The sequence below is a fragment of the Ursus maritimus genome, unplaced genomic scaffold, assembly GCF_017311325.1.
Source record: "Ursus maritimus isolate PB19 unplaced genomic scaffold, ASM1731132v1 scaffold_35, whole genome shotgun sequence".
Classification (NCBI taxonomy): domain Eukaryota; kingdom Metazoa; phylum Chordata; class Mammalia; order Carnivora; family Ursidae; genus Ursus; species Ursus maritimus.
In genome coordinates, this window is record NW_024426119.1 from 9,581,010 (window position 1) to 9,596,773 (window position 15,764).

The window sequence follows — 15,764 nt, forward strand, 5'->3', positions numbered from 1 at the left end:
TTGAAAGCCCACACATGCCACACCTAATCCCACACCCGAGAGCCGTCTACCGATGACTATTCACGCACCTTCCAAACAGCATACATAAATCCTAACTGCACTCCCTGACCAACCTTCCTACGTCCCTGTACAGATCTCCACGTGGCTATGGCTGGTGAGATACAGTTCTGGTTGGTTAGTTGGAGTCATCCACGCATCTGAAATGCCAACCATCACCGATCTGCACTGCTGCTATTTTATGATAACCATGTTCCCTAATTCAATTCCCTCTCACAAGATTCAGCTCTACCCCGCAGAACATCATCCCATCTGGACCTTTGGCTTTCACAGAAACATCTGGATGATGCTGTGACTCACGGTGTACATATTTGTAGCTGCCCATTTTCTCTCCTAGATCACGCTCTTTAAAGACAGTTGAAACAATTTTTACCTCTCCCCACTGCCGCCTTCACTCAAACCCTAAGTAACAGACAATGGAGAAATGCAATATACAGATGTAGTTTAAGGTTGAAGAGAGGTACAAGAGTTGAAAAGGCTTAGAAGCTGTTTCTCTGTAATCACCCTGGGGCTCTGGGCACCCTACATTCTCAATCTTACGCTCAGACCTCAGGAGACTGAACTTCAGCCCCCACACAGGTTTTCTCTAGCAGTTGTCCCTAGAACACAGATGGGAAAGCGGCAGGGCACTCAGAAACCTGACGGATCTGGATGACTAGTAGGATAAAATGAACAGGGGTTCTAGTGCCAAATCTACCATTATTGCAGACAAAAAGCAATTATTTAACCTCTCCGAGCTTGTTTGCTCATCTGTAAAGTGGATGATAAGCTCTGTCTCCCATCTGCCTCACAGGGTGGTTTTGAGGTGCCACCAAGAGGAACTTTAAGGAAACAATCTATAAATAATCAAGAAGCAGGCTCATTAATTTTCCCTAACCAAGATCCCAGATGCCAGCTGTACTGCTTCCTTTACAGGCTCATGAAGTGAATAGAAAGGAAGAAAGTGCCCAAGTGTCAGGTCCCCCAGGGCTTCCTAGGGACTTACCCTCCTCTTCCTCACTGCTTCCTGTAGGACCATCTGGCAGTTTGGAGCGGCTGGCCAACTTGTCACTGGTTGTGGCCATGGTGAGAAGAAAAGCATAGCCCAAAAACAAGGTCTTGTTGAGGGGTAAAGGCCCTCTCTGCTCTTCCAGGGCTGAGGGTTCACCCATGTTGTCTCCACTCTCAGAGGGGCTCACAAACTCTCCTGCCCCCACTGCACCTGGAAAGGACAGAGCACAGTTACTAGAAGGATACAGACTACTGCCTGGGCACCACAGGATGGGTAGGCAATGTCCTGATCAACTTTTTTGAGCTACTGACCAAAGACCATTCCTATGGTCAACAACCTAGACCCCAATTTACAGTGCAGAGAAATGTGATGTATGTAAATTTTACGGTCATGATGATGTATACATTATTTTCATAACGAAAATCAACTAGTATTGTTTTTATACAGCCAAACCAAGTACTTCTGAGATCATCTGAGGAAAGTGGTGGTTCTAATATAAACAAAGCTTAGGTAAGAATGAAAAAATATTTGGAAATCTTCAGCCCACTTTCTCTGCCCAGTGCTCGGAATTTCCCAGGGTATGTGAGACTTTGAAACAGCCCTTAAAAACAGACAACAACAAAAAGCCCATTATTTTTTATTACCAATGTCCCTGGCAGATACTCCCACCCTATCCCTGACCCTCACCAGAATGGTGCACAGAACACTTGGTAATGAAGTGTTCTTACACTTTGATGGAGCTCCATCAAACCAGCCTACTGCAATTATCCCAGTTTCCAACCCTTGGGGGTGGGTAAGTGAACCAGCCAGCCCAGGACTCCCAGAACACCCATGCTAGGAGTGCCCCAATAAGTCCTCAAAAAGAAAACAAATACCTGATTTGGAGAAGCGGAATCAAAGCCTCATTAGGAGGCTAAGATGACAGACAGGTCATGCCTCCCTAAAACAAAAGCAGCAGGAGGAGAACAGTCTGACGTAGTATGCATAAGCCCGGACTTCAAAGTCAGATTGCCTGAGTGTGAATTCTGGATTCCTAGGTCACCTTGGGAAAGTTAGCCCACTTTGCTGTGCCTCAGATTCTTCAACTGGAAAACGAATTCTAGCATCTATACCTCACAGGGATTACTTGAGGTAATATGTGTGAAGCACTCAGTTCCACACCTCACATAACCTGAACACAACAGAAGTGTGAGACAGATACGGACATGACACAACCCAAATACACAGGAAACAAAAGAAGTTCTGGTGCCAGGACAATGTAACTATCAATGAAGTCCTTCAGTTTGCTGGACTGAGAGGGTGCCCTCAGGGCAGACACTGAGTGAGGACTTTACCCCCGTGTCTCTAGAACCCCAAAGGCTGTGAATGGATCATAGTAGAGACTCTGTAAACAGAGATGGATAAATTCCTGTTAATATGAAGCATGAGGGACTGGAAAGCAGTTGTTGGGGAACAGTAAGAGGAGGGGAGATGCACAGTGAGGTACTAGCTTTCAATAGGAAGTCTGAGAAAGCCAGAGGACCCTGAGTGCAAGAGTGGGGGAAGCAGAGCTTCCTGAAGTAGAAAATGGTGCCAGTAAAGGAAGAGATGTAAGACCAATTTCACCTATTTTGAATCTGCTTAAAATTCAGTACCACTTTCCATCTTAGAACCTACACAGAAGTCAATGAATGTTTCCAATCAGGACCTCGTGTCCTATGTACCTGTGCTGGGAGATGCATAAAGATGGAGGCAGTAAGCGCAGTACTACCTGGGGCTTGTGCGGGACCCCATCTTTGTAGCCAGGACACGGGAGCCATCGCCACCCATCAGGCTCCATCTCTCCAGCAGCTAGCCCTGCATTCCACAGTGGTCCGAGGGAGGAGGCGGCAAAAGGGAGCACTCACCAGGTTTCACAGTGGCAGACTTCCGGCCTCGCTTGGCAGGGGACCGTTCCTCTTCAGAAGTGATCAGTTTTCTTTTGCCTGAGGGAACTCCTGAGGAGGCACGAGGGCTTTCTGTGGTCTTGCGGGTAGGGGTTGTGCTGCTGCTGCTGGAGGCAGTGGGCGTGGCTGGGGAGCTGACGTTGCTGCGCCTTTTCCGCTTCCCTTCCACCAAATTGTCTAGGACAGGATAAGCCAAAGGTTGGTCAACTCCCATGGTCTGAGGCCCTGGACTCCAGCAGCTGGGCAGAGCCTGAGTTAGAGACCACCACACCCTTTCCTCCACCTCCCGTGGGGGTGGGAAACCTCTTTCCAAGCCACCATCTTTTCTGTTTCAGCTTGGTCATGACTGAAATATGCCTGACCCCCCTGCAGAACGGGGCGGGGCGGGGGGGTGTTCAGAAGAATCTGAGGATTTACTATGTGGTCGCAGGAAGGAAACAGAGGTAGTCAGCGCCTCCAGAAATCGGCAGCTCATCAGCATCTCCTACACCACAGGAGTAAGATTTAGGGAAAGCATGCTTCCCGCTCTAGAATTCACTCCTCCCACCACAAACAGAGCAGGGGCCCGGAGGCAGTTTCTCAGGAAGCAAAGGTCTTACCCAAGCTGATATCTGCTGCCTTGGTGAGGGGTGTTACGGCCTCATATGGACCAAGGCCATACTGCTCCCTCAGTCTGTTTCCTTGCTCCAAGGACAGGATGACGGCCATTCGCTTGTACCACTTCCTTTGGCCTTCTTTTTCAATGCTGTAGTACAGCTCTCCAGACTCCTTCCTATGCCCTTTCACCACTCCTGAGCGGGAACAACATAAGAGCAGCCTGCTGTTGTTTTAGGTTGCTCGGCACCCACTCACAATGGCTCTGCACAGCAGACTTGGGTCAGGGCATTAAGAGGTCCACAGCGGGCTGCACTCAGTACTTAAAGAAATTCCAGCTGTCAGTCCCAGACACCACCACCACTTAGAAATGTATGTAGCTACTACCCTGGGATTGGGACATGGAAAGTTTCTCAACAGAACTTATTAAACCTTTCCTTCTTGGTTTCTTTGGAGGCTGAGTGATAATTCTTGAGTTAAGTTGTAGGTGACAGATGACATCACTCAGAGAGAGAGAGCATGTGTCTGTGTGGCTAAATCAAAATAGAGAGATAGGGGCGCCTGGGTGGCGCAGTCGCTAAGCATCTGCCTTCGGCTCAGGGCGTGATCCCGGCGTTCTGGGATCGAGCCCCACATCAGGCTCCTCTGCTAGGAGCCTGCCTCTTCCTCTCCCACTCCCCCTGCTTGTGTTCCCTCTCTGTCTCTGTCAAATAAATAAATCTTAAAAAAAATTTTTTTAAATAAAAAAAAAATGGAGATATAGAGCAAAGAAAGGAAAAAATAAATTCTGCCTCTCCTGTCTAATTTTCCCTATTATCTACTTCTTGCTGTGATTCAGAACCTAACGATAAGGCCTCTAGGTTAGAAGGAACACAATGTGGAGTACAAAACAGATGAGGGCTAGAATTCAGAAGACCTGAGCCTAGGTCTAATTCTGCCACCACTAAGCAGTGTGATCTTGGGTAAAACCCATTCCCAAACCTATGAAAAAGATCATACTCCTTCCCTCCACCCATCAATAAACAATTTACACACACATGTGCAATATATATGTGTGTGTACACACCCCCCCCCACATATATAAGATAAAAACAAGGCATTATCATGAACACCTTTTATTAGGGTCCATTTGTTTTTCATTAGCCTGTGCTTGAATGAAGGGCTAAAAGAAACCCAGAGCATATGCCGTGAAGGAAAGAAATAGACATGAAAGCAGGCCTTCGTTCTCTCTTTTATCTACACCTCACAATCACACCCTTTCCCCTTGCTTCTTCATCTCCTGGCTTCAATCTCTAATAGCAAACTAAATCACAAAGACCCCCTTCAAAAGGACAAAGAAGCCCAAAGCAAAAATATACTTCACACTGATGAAGTTACTAGAACTAGAAGCAGTCTAACATTGACATGAGTAGACACCCTCATTAAATGAGACATCGACTCCCCACCCCTTGATGCCATAATTCACCCTGGATAAGGACTGTCTCTTTGTCTTAGAAGGATCTCCAGGATAAGCTTTATACCTGAAAAAGAAGAATCATTACATTTGATACAACTATGTTAAGCCACAGGTCACAAGAGACCTAAATCCACGTGCTACTAACTGACGCCACAAAGAGCTAAGTGCTATCCAGAGCTAGAGGGTGAAGTTTAACAGTGAAACAGAGGGGCAAACAAGTACTCAGGAGTCTACATCACAACGAAGTCTGGAGAGACTTCATCGGAGGCACTGTTGCCCATTACATCCCAATCCATGTTCCAAACAATCTCCAGAAATGATGTTTTTAAATGACAAAACACAAACATTTATGTCCAAATTAGCTCACAGAAAAGAGGCAATCCATTCAAAGAACTGGCACATGAAACAGTCATAACAAATAGAAATCTCTCGCCATCACCATTATAGGGAACTGGCTACTTAAGAAAAAAAAAAAAGGAACCATTTTCCAAACCAGACAGTCAAGGGTAGGTATGCAGGCACAAAAACACAGTACTAACAACTTCTTCCTAAGCAAAAATATCCCCGCGCATCTGCCACACTCACCTACTAGATTCCCAGCAAGGCAAGTACTAAATGTTACGTCTCAATGGTGAAAGGGAAGAACACTAACTTTACGGTGGACAAACCTGGCAAACACTTGAACCAAGGGATAAAGGTTAATGGGACCAGTGATGTCCTGTGGATATCACGGCCTCTCTCCCCCATTTGATTTAACAAGAAGGGCTCTTCACCTCCACAGCATTCTTTTCAAAACCCTTAACTCTGATCTAATCAAACAAAACACGAGACGAACCCAAAGTGAGGGACGTTCTACAAAACGCTTAACCAGTATACCCCTCAAAACAAAAAAAAGGTCACGAAAAACAAGAAAAGATTCAGAAATGTCACAGATCAAAGGAGATCGAAGGACACCTGAGGGCTAATGGACTGGATCCTGGAACAGAAAAAGGACATATAAAAGCTGGTGAAATCCAAATAAAGTCTGGAATTTAGTTAGTAAGGAGCCAAGGTTAGTTTCTTAGTTGTGACAAATGTACCATACTAATGGAAGATGTTAAAAACAGGGAAAGCTGGGAAGCGCGGTGAGGGGTGGACAGGAACTCCCTATGCTGTCCCAATATTCCGTACTTTGCACAGTACTCTGTATTTTCTGTAAATATATTATACCAAAGTAAGTTCATTCAAAAATAAGCAACCAAAGGAAAACAAAAAAGCCAGTGTGAGAGTAACCAGTGTAGTAGGAATGGAATTTCCAGCTCTGGAGAACCCCGCAGAGCAGTTAGGCTGAAGCGAGTGCTCTTGGTAATAACTGACTGGAGAGAAGACTGGCCCAGGCACCGCAAATCTCTTACAGACTCCACTCCCTTCATTACCTGCACTGAAATACTCATCCTCGGAGAGGGCTGTCACTTCCGTATCCAGTGGGATGGGGTCACACAGCAGAATGTCTTTGCCCAAAACATCACACTCGTACCCATCATCAAAGAGCAATTTATACTTCCCAGCTCCGACATCACGAGTGATTTTCCCAGAGTAAAAATAGCCATTGGACGACCACTTGGCTACAACACGGAGCCCTACAAAGCTATTCCCTGGAGAGGAGGCATCTAAGCCATCAGAAGGACCAGCAGCAGCCTGGAAAGGAATCTCTGGAGAGTCACTTCGACGCAAAGCACCAGCACCCACGTCTGCTCGCCTGGTGGAGTCCGGCACTCGGGGCACAATACGGGTGAAGGATTTATCATCTGGTGACATGCTGGGTGAAATGTCCTCTATGCCCAAGGGGCCAGGAACAGCTGTTTCTCTAAAGAGAGATAAGAGATAGGAGGCAGCAGTTAGAATTAAGAAAAGTACTTATCTACCAGGTTTCCCACTCCTTTGTCCATGGGTCTTCCTCAGCCCGTTCTCGGAGGATCCCATCACAGGCATAAGCCTGCCCTGCCCACTCCCCAGTCAGTGCATACCCCTCATGTCCCTCCTGACACCCCACATACTCTCTATTCCCCTCTCTTCTCTCTACTCCCTTTTTTTCTGAACAAGTCATAGACTAAGTGTATCTCACACTACCCGGGTACCTGGTTCCAGTGGTCCGAGAAGGCGGGCGGCCCCTTCGCCCGCGCCCACGAGGCGTGACTGGAGCCTTCCCTCCCTGTCTGATGCCAAGGCCTGCATCACCATCCTCCTCACACACTGGCGCCCCTGTCTGACTGACCCCTTTTCTAGGACTAGAGAATGAAGACAGGTTAGTCTGACAGCACCTGCTACTGGATCCTTTCTTCACAAAGTCTCCCCACAGCCCTTAAACTACATGCCAGGCCGACATGTGCTAGAACTCCAGGGCAGCAGGAAGCTGGTCTGCACACCCACCACCAAAAATATCAGCCAGGGAGTGGGAGTGTAGGATAAGAAGTAAAGGACATCCTCCTCTATGCAAGTCTGCTCCCTCCTGTGACAAAGCCTCCTACTGCTGCCCTCAAAAACAGCACACCCATTTCTGCCCTACCTTCTCTTCTACTTCAGGTTCTAGACACCTGCAGAGGATAACGAAAAGCTAGGAATGTGTCAAGTTGGGGTCACTACCCTTTTTGTACTCCCAACCAAAACACTTGTAGGCTACATAAAATGGGGATGGCAGCAGCATATGCCAGCATTCCCAAAGTCCCCGCACCTGTTTTTCTACATTTTCTTAGAAGTCCAGCTCCCACAGAGCTCCACCCTACCTCCCATGCAAAACCAAATAGGAGAGAACAAAAGGGGAGGAAGAGGATTTGAGTTATCCTAGTTGGGAGGATGGGGGGATTTCCCATGACTCCCTTTTTCCTGTGATATTAAAATGTCAGCAACCCTGCCCCTGCTGTAGCTCTCTCTCTCTGGAGACCCTGTCTGCACCTCAGTTTTCCTGGGCCTCCTCGGGAGCTGGGCAAGGCAAAATCTGCGGGTTCTGTCCCGCTGGTTTTCCCTTTGAGTGGTCCGGCTCCTCTCCCTGAGCTGCCACTGCTGTGCATGGCCGAGAGACTTGTCCCACTTGACGTGCGATGTAAGCTGGACGCCTTGGAGGAGAAGGAGCTGATATCCCCCAGGTCACCTGAGGAGCCCCCAGTCTGTGAAGGGGAAACTTCGGTTTCACATTCCTGACACTCTACAATTGGCTCCTCAGTCTCCTGCAAGAAAGAAATGGATACAAAAGCTAGAAGAAGCCACAATGACATCATGCTAATGTGGAGGTTGAAAAATCCTAGAGATGGATGGAAATTTCAGTTCAGAAAGCTAGGAATCAGGAGACTTTCTGGAATAATGGAAATGTTCTATATCTCGTTCTGAGTAGTGGTTATATACCGTTAATTGTGAAAAGCCACCGAACTGAACATTCGAGACATGAGCATTCTATAGGGAATATATTATTATAGCTTAAATAAAAAATAAATAAATGTGGTACTGGGTTGGAAAGAAAGAGACCTCTATTATAAGCTAATAAGTTAAATTATTTTTTTACTCGACAAGTTCACAACCTTTGGCTACCGAGAAAACAGTAAGGATTCTAATCCAGACAACAGAGGCAATTTTCTGTCTGGGAGAAGAGAGGTAGGAGGAAGGAAGGTTAGATGAGAAAAATGAGTGGTTAGGAGCCCTTCTGGTTTTTTGATCAGTGGTGGATAAAATTACATGTTTTTTGAAATTTACATTACTTTTCCATATATGATAAAGGAAATAGAAAATTATAGGCAAAAATAGGCTAAAAATGGTGTTACTGTTTAGAAAAATGAAAACCAAAAAGGTAATAAAACATATAAGGTTGCACTATCACAGAAGACAGGAATGTCAAACTGACTTTATCTCATATGCTTACTTTGATGGACTGGTATCTGGAGCTCAGTTTTAAGCAGCCTTTGGGGGCTAATTCCCAGGCTTTTACAAAAGGTTCTGGGACTAATCGGCAATGTCCTCTCTGGGCGCACGACTGAGAATTACAGCCCAGGTGCTACACATTTGCCTACTGCTCTAGACTGCTCATGCATTACTGTGCGAATCGTCAGAGAAGATACAGAGACACGTAAGACAGATTCTCCTTCCTCAGAGCTTATAGTCTCTCTGGGCATACAGTATGCAATGCATGCACATTTAAATAATGCTATGAGAAAATTAAATGATTATTTTTGACCACTCCTTTCTTGAAAATCTCTCCCTTGGAATCTACAAAGTCACTTTTACTTTCACTCCACCTCTCGGGCTACTTCTGTATGTGCTTGTTTTGGAGTTCCTCTTTCTTGGTCTGATTCTTTAGAAATAGTATTTCACAGGACTGTTCTCGTTCCTTTTCTCACTCTACCGTGCTTTCCCTGGCCAGTCTTACCAGACTCATCCCTGCCTGTCTACCAACAACACAACAATGACTCAGCTCCAAACTCACAGAGGCAAATACCTAAGAAACTCTTCCCTTTGGATCTAGTACTAAGGACACCTGAAACTTAACCCATCCAAACACAATGTCCTCCTCTCTCCCATTTCCTTGCCTTCAGTGAATGAATCCTGGATATGCCCAGTGCATCTCACATCCCCTAATCTGACCTTTCCCACATACAAATCTGAGCACATCACGCTTTTCTCCAAAATTCTTTCAAGGCTCTTCATCACACCAACGATAAAAACCTGAACTCTTCTCTAGGTATACAAAGCCCTTACGCTGTGGGCCTTTACCAACCCCAATGGCATCCTCTACCATTCCCTACCCTACTGTTGGTGTCCTATTGAGCTTCTAAATATTCATTAAGCATATCATGCTATCTACATATTTACACGACATTTCATTCGGCCTGTAACGTCCTTCTCCCCCCCCCAATGTCATCTGCCACCATGTTTGAGCGCCACATCTTCTGTGAAGTCTTTAGCCCCCTTCAGGTGAGCTGGTAGGTTCTGGGAGTCCCCTCTTTCTAACACATCTTTCCACCCTCCACAGCAGCAACCAACAAGTTTTGGATTTGCTGCATGCCAAGTATAACCTCTAAGAGAATGGGAGTCTTTTTTTATCTTCACAGTCCCAGGGCCTGCCACGGTGCTAGGAGCACAGTAAAAAAGAAGCTGCTGGTAAATAAACGAATAAAATTTCTGAAAGATAACAACCAAAGGATACCAGATATGAGGGAAGTTAAGTTCTCAGAATCCTCTGACCTCGACCTTCACACTCCTTCACACATCTTTTTTGCTGCCTACCAACTAGACTATTCATGCCTGTGTGCTCTTTACTTTCTGTCTCTGTCTGTCCCTTTATTCACCAAGCTTTCTATATGGAATACCCTTCCCCCTTATCTCCCAACATCTAAAACCTTCAGTGTCCCACTCACATACTTTCAAGACCTCATCCAGAAAGACTTTATCAAAATTCCCTTCAAACGAGCTGCTTCGTCATCGAACTACCATATGCGTCACACATCACTCTTGCAGACATCATTTTCACTCTTGAAAGGGAGCATAACATAGTGGTTAAGAATGCAGGCTCTGGGTCTAGACTGTGTGGGACGAGTTCCAGTTCCTCTGTTTCTTAGCTATGTAACCTAAAGTAGGTTATTTTAACTTGCTATGCCTCCATTTCTTCATCTAGAAAATGGGATAATAGCATCTACTTCACAGCTTAGCTGTGAGGATTAAGTAAGTTAAATCACTTAAAGTCCTTACATAGTGCCTGGCACATAATTAGTACTCCAAAAATGTTAGCTGCTATTATTACCGTAATTATGGCAGCATTTCCCAAACTATGTTCCACAGGGGTATAAGTACTATCTTAAAAAATGTTCAATTGTCAAATAAGTTTGGTAACTTCTGTATTAAACAAAACAGACATCTTTAATAAAGGACTTCTTAGAGCCTTTAATGTAATATACACTGTGAATTTTCACGGGGGATGGGAGGTATTACAGCTTTTGGTGTTTCTCAAACTTTGACCATGGAACATTTTTTTTCCCCTCAGAGTATCTAAAAGACCTGCTGTTTCTGGAAATATACTTTAGAAAAACACCACATCGGATGCCTGAGAGGCTCAGTAACTTATCAGGTTAAGTGTCTGCCTGAGGCTCGGGTCATGATCCGGGGGTTCTGGGATCGAGCCCTGCATCAGGCTCCTTGCTCTGCGGAGCAGTCTGCTTCTCCCTCTCCCTCTGCCTGCCGCTTGTGTTCTCTCTAATAAATAAATAAATAAAATCTTTAAGAAAAAAAAAAAACCAGAAAGCACCATATTAAGAAAAAAAAAAAAACCAGAAAGCAACATATCAAATAGTAAGTAATATGTTAGAGTATAACATTTTAGATTACAACAGTTACAAAAACTGTTCATGAAAGCAAATTGCTTTTCTAAAGCTACTTTTAAGTTCCCAATTTTTCCAAAATAGTAGTAACACTGAAAAAAATTCCACAATCATAAAATTGAAGATGAATTAACATCTGGGATCTTGGTGTACAATAAATAAAGAATACAAGACAATTTCTCAAACTGATGTCAAATGCTTTCTGACAAGAGGGCCACAATGGCCCATTAATGAAGAACAGCAATAATGTGTTCCATTTAATAAATTACATACCAGAGTTTAATTCTCTCTGAGCTCAACTTCCTATATGGCTAGCTGACAGATTTTTTAAAAAGTGCCGGAATAAAAGAAGGAAAGTAAGTTGCTGTGCCTCTTATCAATTAATAAAATGGTTCCCAGAAATTAAAGTATGTACCAAGAATGTTGCCACATCTTTAATTCTAAAAATCTAATTTCAGCCAGTTATGAGATCTAAACAAAGTCAGCATATAACACTGTCCAATATAACAATGAATAAATGCCAATGTTTTGCCAACACTGGGAATAAGTCCACATGAGCCCTACTAAGAAATAAAGGTGCATCTCCTCCCAGCAGGTCTACAGCCACAGATGGATAGAAACTAAGAAAGGACACAATGAGTAAACATAAACACGAGTGAGAAAACAGTGAGAAACAATAAGAAAACACACGGAGTAAATCAGGGAGTGCTAAACCTCAAGAGTTGCCAAGGATTAAAAATAATACATAAAATATATTTATACATGACGGATTTATAGGAGTCATCAATCTGTTCTTTACAAAAACTGAAACCATGATGGGACTGGTTAAACAAATGGCCAAAGGTCAAACAGTAAACCCATGGCTGGGAAAAACAGAAAATTCAAGACTCCCCTCTTACCAAGTTCTTACATATTTCTAACAAGATGAAGGAAAACAAGCTAGCGGCACAAGAAAGGTGGGCAGGGGTGGGAGTGGAGAGCCAGGGAAATCTTGCTACTGAAAGAACTTTGCCACATAGACCCAAAGTGTATTACCTCAGTTACTTTTCTCTCTACTTCTGTTCCATCCACATAATACACATCTGTGATGACACGGGTGACAAGTGTGCGAACCTCACGGATTGTTCTCATGTGGCGATGCAAGACATGGCCATGCGGGGGCTGAGGCATATCAAACTCTTCCTCTCCCTGTGACAGGAAATAGAGAACACAAGCATGGGTCTCACTGCAAAATGGAAGAATCATAAATCAACTTCTTCATGATGAGCACTGCTCAGATGTTCCATGAATCTAGTGTGATGAAATTTTCCCGTTGTTTTGTTTTCTACTCACCTATACGTAAGAACAGGGATGGACCAGCTATATAGCCAGAGGCTAGAAGAGTAACAGTTTATCACTTAAAATGACCTATTTCTCTCTAAATCAAAATCATAACATCTACCACTTATAGCTAGGATATTTAAGTGAAATTCTGACCCCCTAAAAGTACTTTTTAGGTTATAATCCTTCTGATTTTGATGCTGACTTGTCAATCAGTATACAAACTTACACTTGCAACATCTCTTTCAATAAAAGGAAGGCATTCTTTAGAACTTTATATAAAAACAGAGTAATCTATTAATCTCAGTGCAGTCTGTTTTTCCCGCATTAGTAACCAAAACTATAGTTTATTTATGCCTACAAGATAACAGATTTCTCTCAGAATTAAATATGAAATATTTAATCTATTTCAAATCATAGATTATAACTTAAGAGCCATGCTAGTGTCCAAGAACAGAAAACATTAGTAAATTAGGATTTTGTATTTACTTGTACCATAAAGAATAATCAGTTAAATAACTTAAATAAACCCTACGTTTTTATGCCAACTGTTACATACATGTTTTCTCATAACACATCTACCACATTTAACAGTGTCCATGCCCTACCCTCCTACCCGAGTAGCTCTATAATTCTGAGGAGAGAATGTACACTTAATTCTCCCACGTTACTTCCCCACAGTAGACTGATTTTTCTTTCAGCAGTCAGTGTCAAGGTATCCAAGTCTTTCCAAAGAACTATATATACCACTGCAATGATGATGATCCTGGGTTTTTACTGACCAACATGGCAGTAATTTACCTAAAACTTTCAGTAATTTTCCTGAATAATTCCCACTCCAACTCCATCTAAGGGATAAAGTACCTACTAAAATGCATTACCTAAATTATGTGGATATAAATAAAATAAAAAGCACAGAAACGTAAATCAACCAATTTCTTAAAACACTTTAGTATATACAACTCTGGTTAAGGAGTGGTCAGAGCACTGGTCTGTCACCTCAATTACCAGGGCACCCCTGTATCAGAACCATGACAGCCTAGACCTCCTGCCTGCACACACAGAGAGCCAGGCCCTGCATCACAGGTCCTAAAGGTTTCAGGGACACATAAACACTCCTTGTATTCAGATTTCTCAAGACTTCCTGCATTCTTCCACTACAACAGCCAGACAAATTGATCACTTCAAGAGAGACACTCAAATAAACACGTCTGACAGAATAAGAAAGGAGAGAAAGGAAAGGGGGCAGATAAAAAGAAAGCTATGCTTACTCTCTCTCCAAATAGTCTTCTGAAACAGGTCTCTGTAAAGATAAATAACTTGAGGATCTTATCATTATAAAAGATAACAAAATGAAAACAAAACCAAACTTTCCCTTCATTAAGCCTGGCTCCAGGTGTACAGGATACAGAAGTGAAATTTTAAGGAATGTCAAAGGAAGGCTGCCTATGCTTTTCTCCAGGACTGGCCTGAGTCCTACCCAGAATGCAGTGGATACGAAAACACTGGCACTTGGAAAACCTCCACAGAGCCTTCCTCATTTTTTCAACATTCTTCAAAACACAGTAGAGCATTGCCGATTTCTGCTACTGTACCCACCACCCCATCTGTAATTTTTTATTGTAGTAAAATATACATAAAATTTACCAGTGTAACCATTTTTAAGCATATAGTTTGTGACATTAAGTACATTCACACTGTTGTGCAAACATCACCATATCCACTTCCAGAACTTCTCATCTTTCCCAAGTGAAACTGTACCTATTCATCACCTAGATTTTTCTACCATCTTTCTCAGCAGGAGCAAATGTTATTTCACTCTGTATGACAAGCAGCACAGTATCAGCAGTGGTATTGTTAATAGCAGGATTTAAAATAATCATCATCGATAGGTAGCAGCAGTAACCAACATATACTGGGCATTTACTATGTGCCAGGCATAGCGCTAAGGGCTTTGCATGCATTATCTCACTTAATCCTCACAATATCCCAGATGGAAGTGGTCTGACTCCAAAGCCTAGGCCTTACTACTCCGGCTCGCTGGCTCCTGCTTATCATCATAATGAGATAGGAGCAGAGATTTCCCTACTCTACAGAGAAAGAAAAGAAGATATAATCTAGTGGCTTCAACAAGATTGCTATCTTGAGGATCAAGTTTAACTCTTTTTATAAAGGCAGAGAAACCAAATTATGTGGCAGAATGTAAACACTTTAAGGGTAAAAACAGGTGCAAAACAGGGTCTGACCTACTATAAACCCTATCTTCAAAGAGCTATGCTATTTTTAATCCATACAAACTGATAGTCTTAGGTCTCATAGACTGTTACCTTAAAAGGCTAATGATATAACCATAGTTTCTGGAGTTCCTGGAGAGGGATGGATAAACAGAACAAGACTACAAAGGCCATGATTAATAAATAGAAAAGCAACATAGCATAATGAAAAGAATACCGATTCTGAAGTCAGATATGCTGAGTTCAAATTCCAGTTCTGCCACCTACTGATGGCAAAATCTTGGCAAGTTACTTAACCTCTCTTCAGCTCGGTTTCTTTACCTGTGAAATGGGAATAATAATACCAACCTCATGGGTTGTCTTGAGCACAATGCTGATACACTTTAGGTGTTCAATAAAGAGGAACTATATTATTTTATTTTTATAAAACAAACAACTTGGACAATTAGAACAAGAGGCACATCACTAATGAAGCTAGGATCCCTAGGCAGACTCCAAGTGAAGACAGTCTACAAGAGCAACTGAAAAAGGCAATTTAACCACTATTAGTAACTTCCAAATTTTCCCTACCATGGAACCCAGCTGCCACCTGATGAAATTTTATGAATTTCCTCTTACTTGTTAACACATACACTTCTACCATCACTTCTTACGCACTCAATTTTTACTACTACCTAAACTTCCCTACTCTATTCCCAAGAACCCCTTACTCCTCCAACCCCAATCCTTCTCCCATTACATCTAGCTGTAGCCTCTTTCTGCAGTCCTAGTCTCCCGAGCACTTCCCCCCTCCTGTCTATTCTCTTACTGTTCTAATAGTGTGCCACAGTACACTACACACCCAGTATC

The 15,764-nt window shown here is 43.3% G+C and overlaps 1 protein-coding gene across 1 annotated transcript in view; it reads right to left on the reverse strand.

The window, feature by feature from the left end:
- The window catches only part of TP53BP1 (tumor protein p53 binding protein 1), a 68,308-nt gene that overhangs the window by 4,879 nt on the left and 47,665 nt on the right, over positions 1–15,764 (reverse strand). The window contains 7 exon segments of the mRNA XM_008702163.2: positions 1,043–1,258; positions 2,935–3,150; positions 3,573–3,764; positions 6,439–6,869; positions 7,141–7,290; positions 7,955–8,226; positions 12,397–12,549. Of these exon segments, the coding sequence (XP_008700385.2) occupies positions 1,043–1,258; positions 2,935–3,150; positions 3,573–3,764; positions 6,439–6,869; positions 7,141–7,290; positions 7,955–8,226; positions 12,397–12,549 (1,630 nt within the window).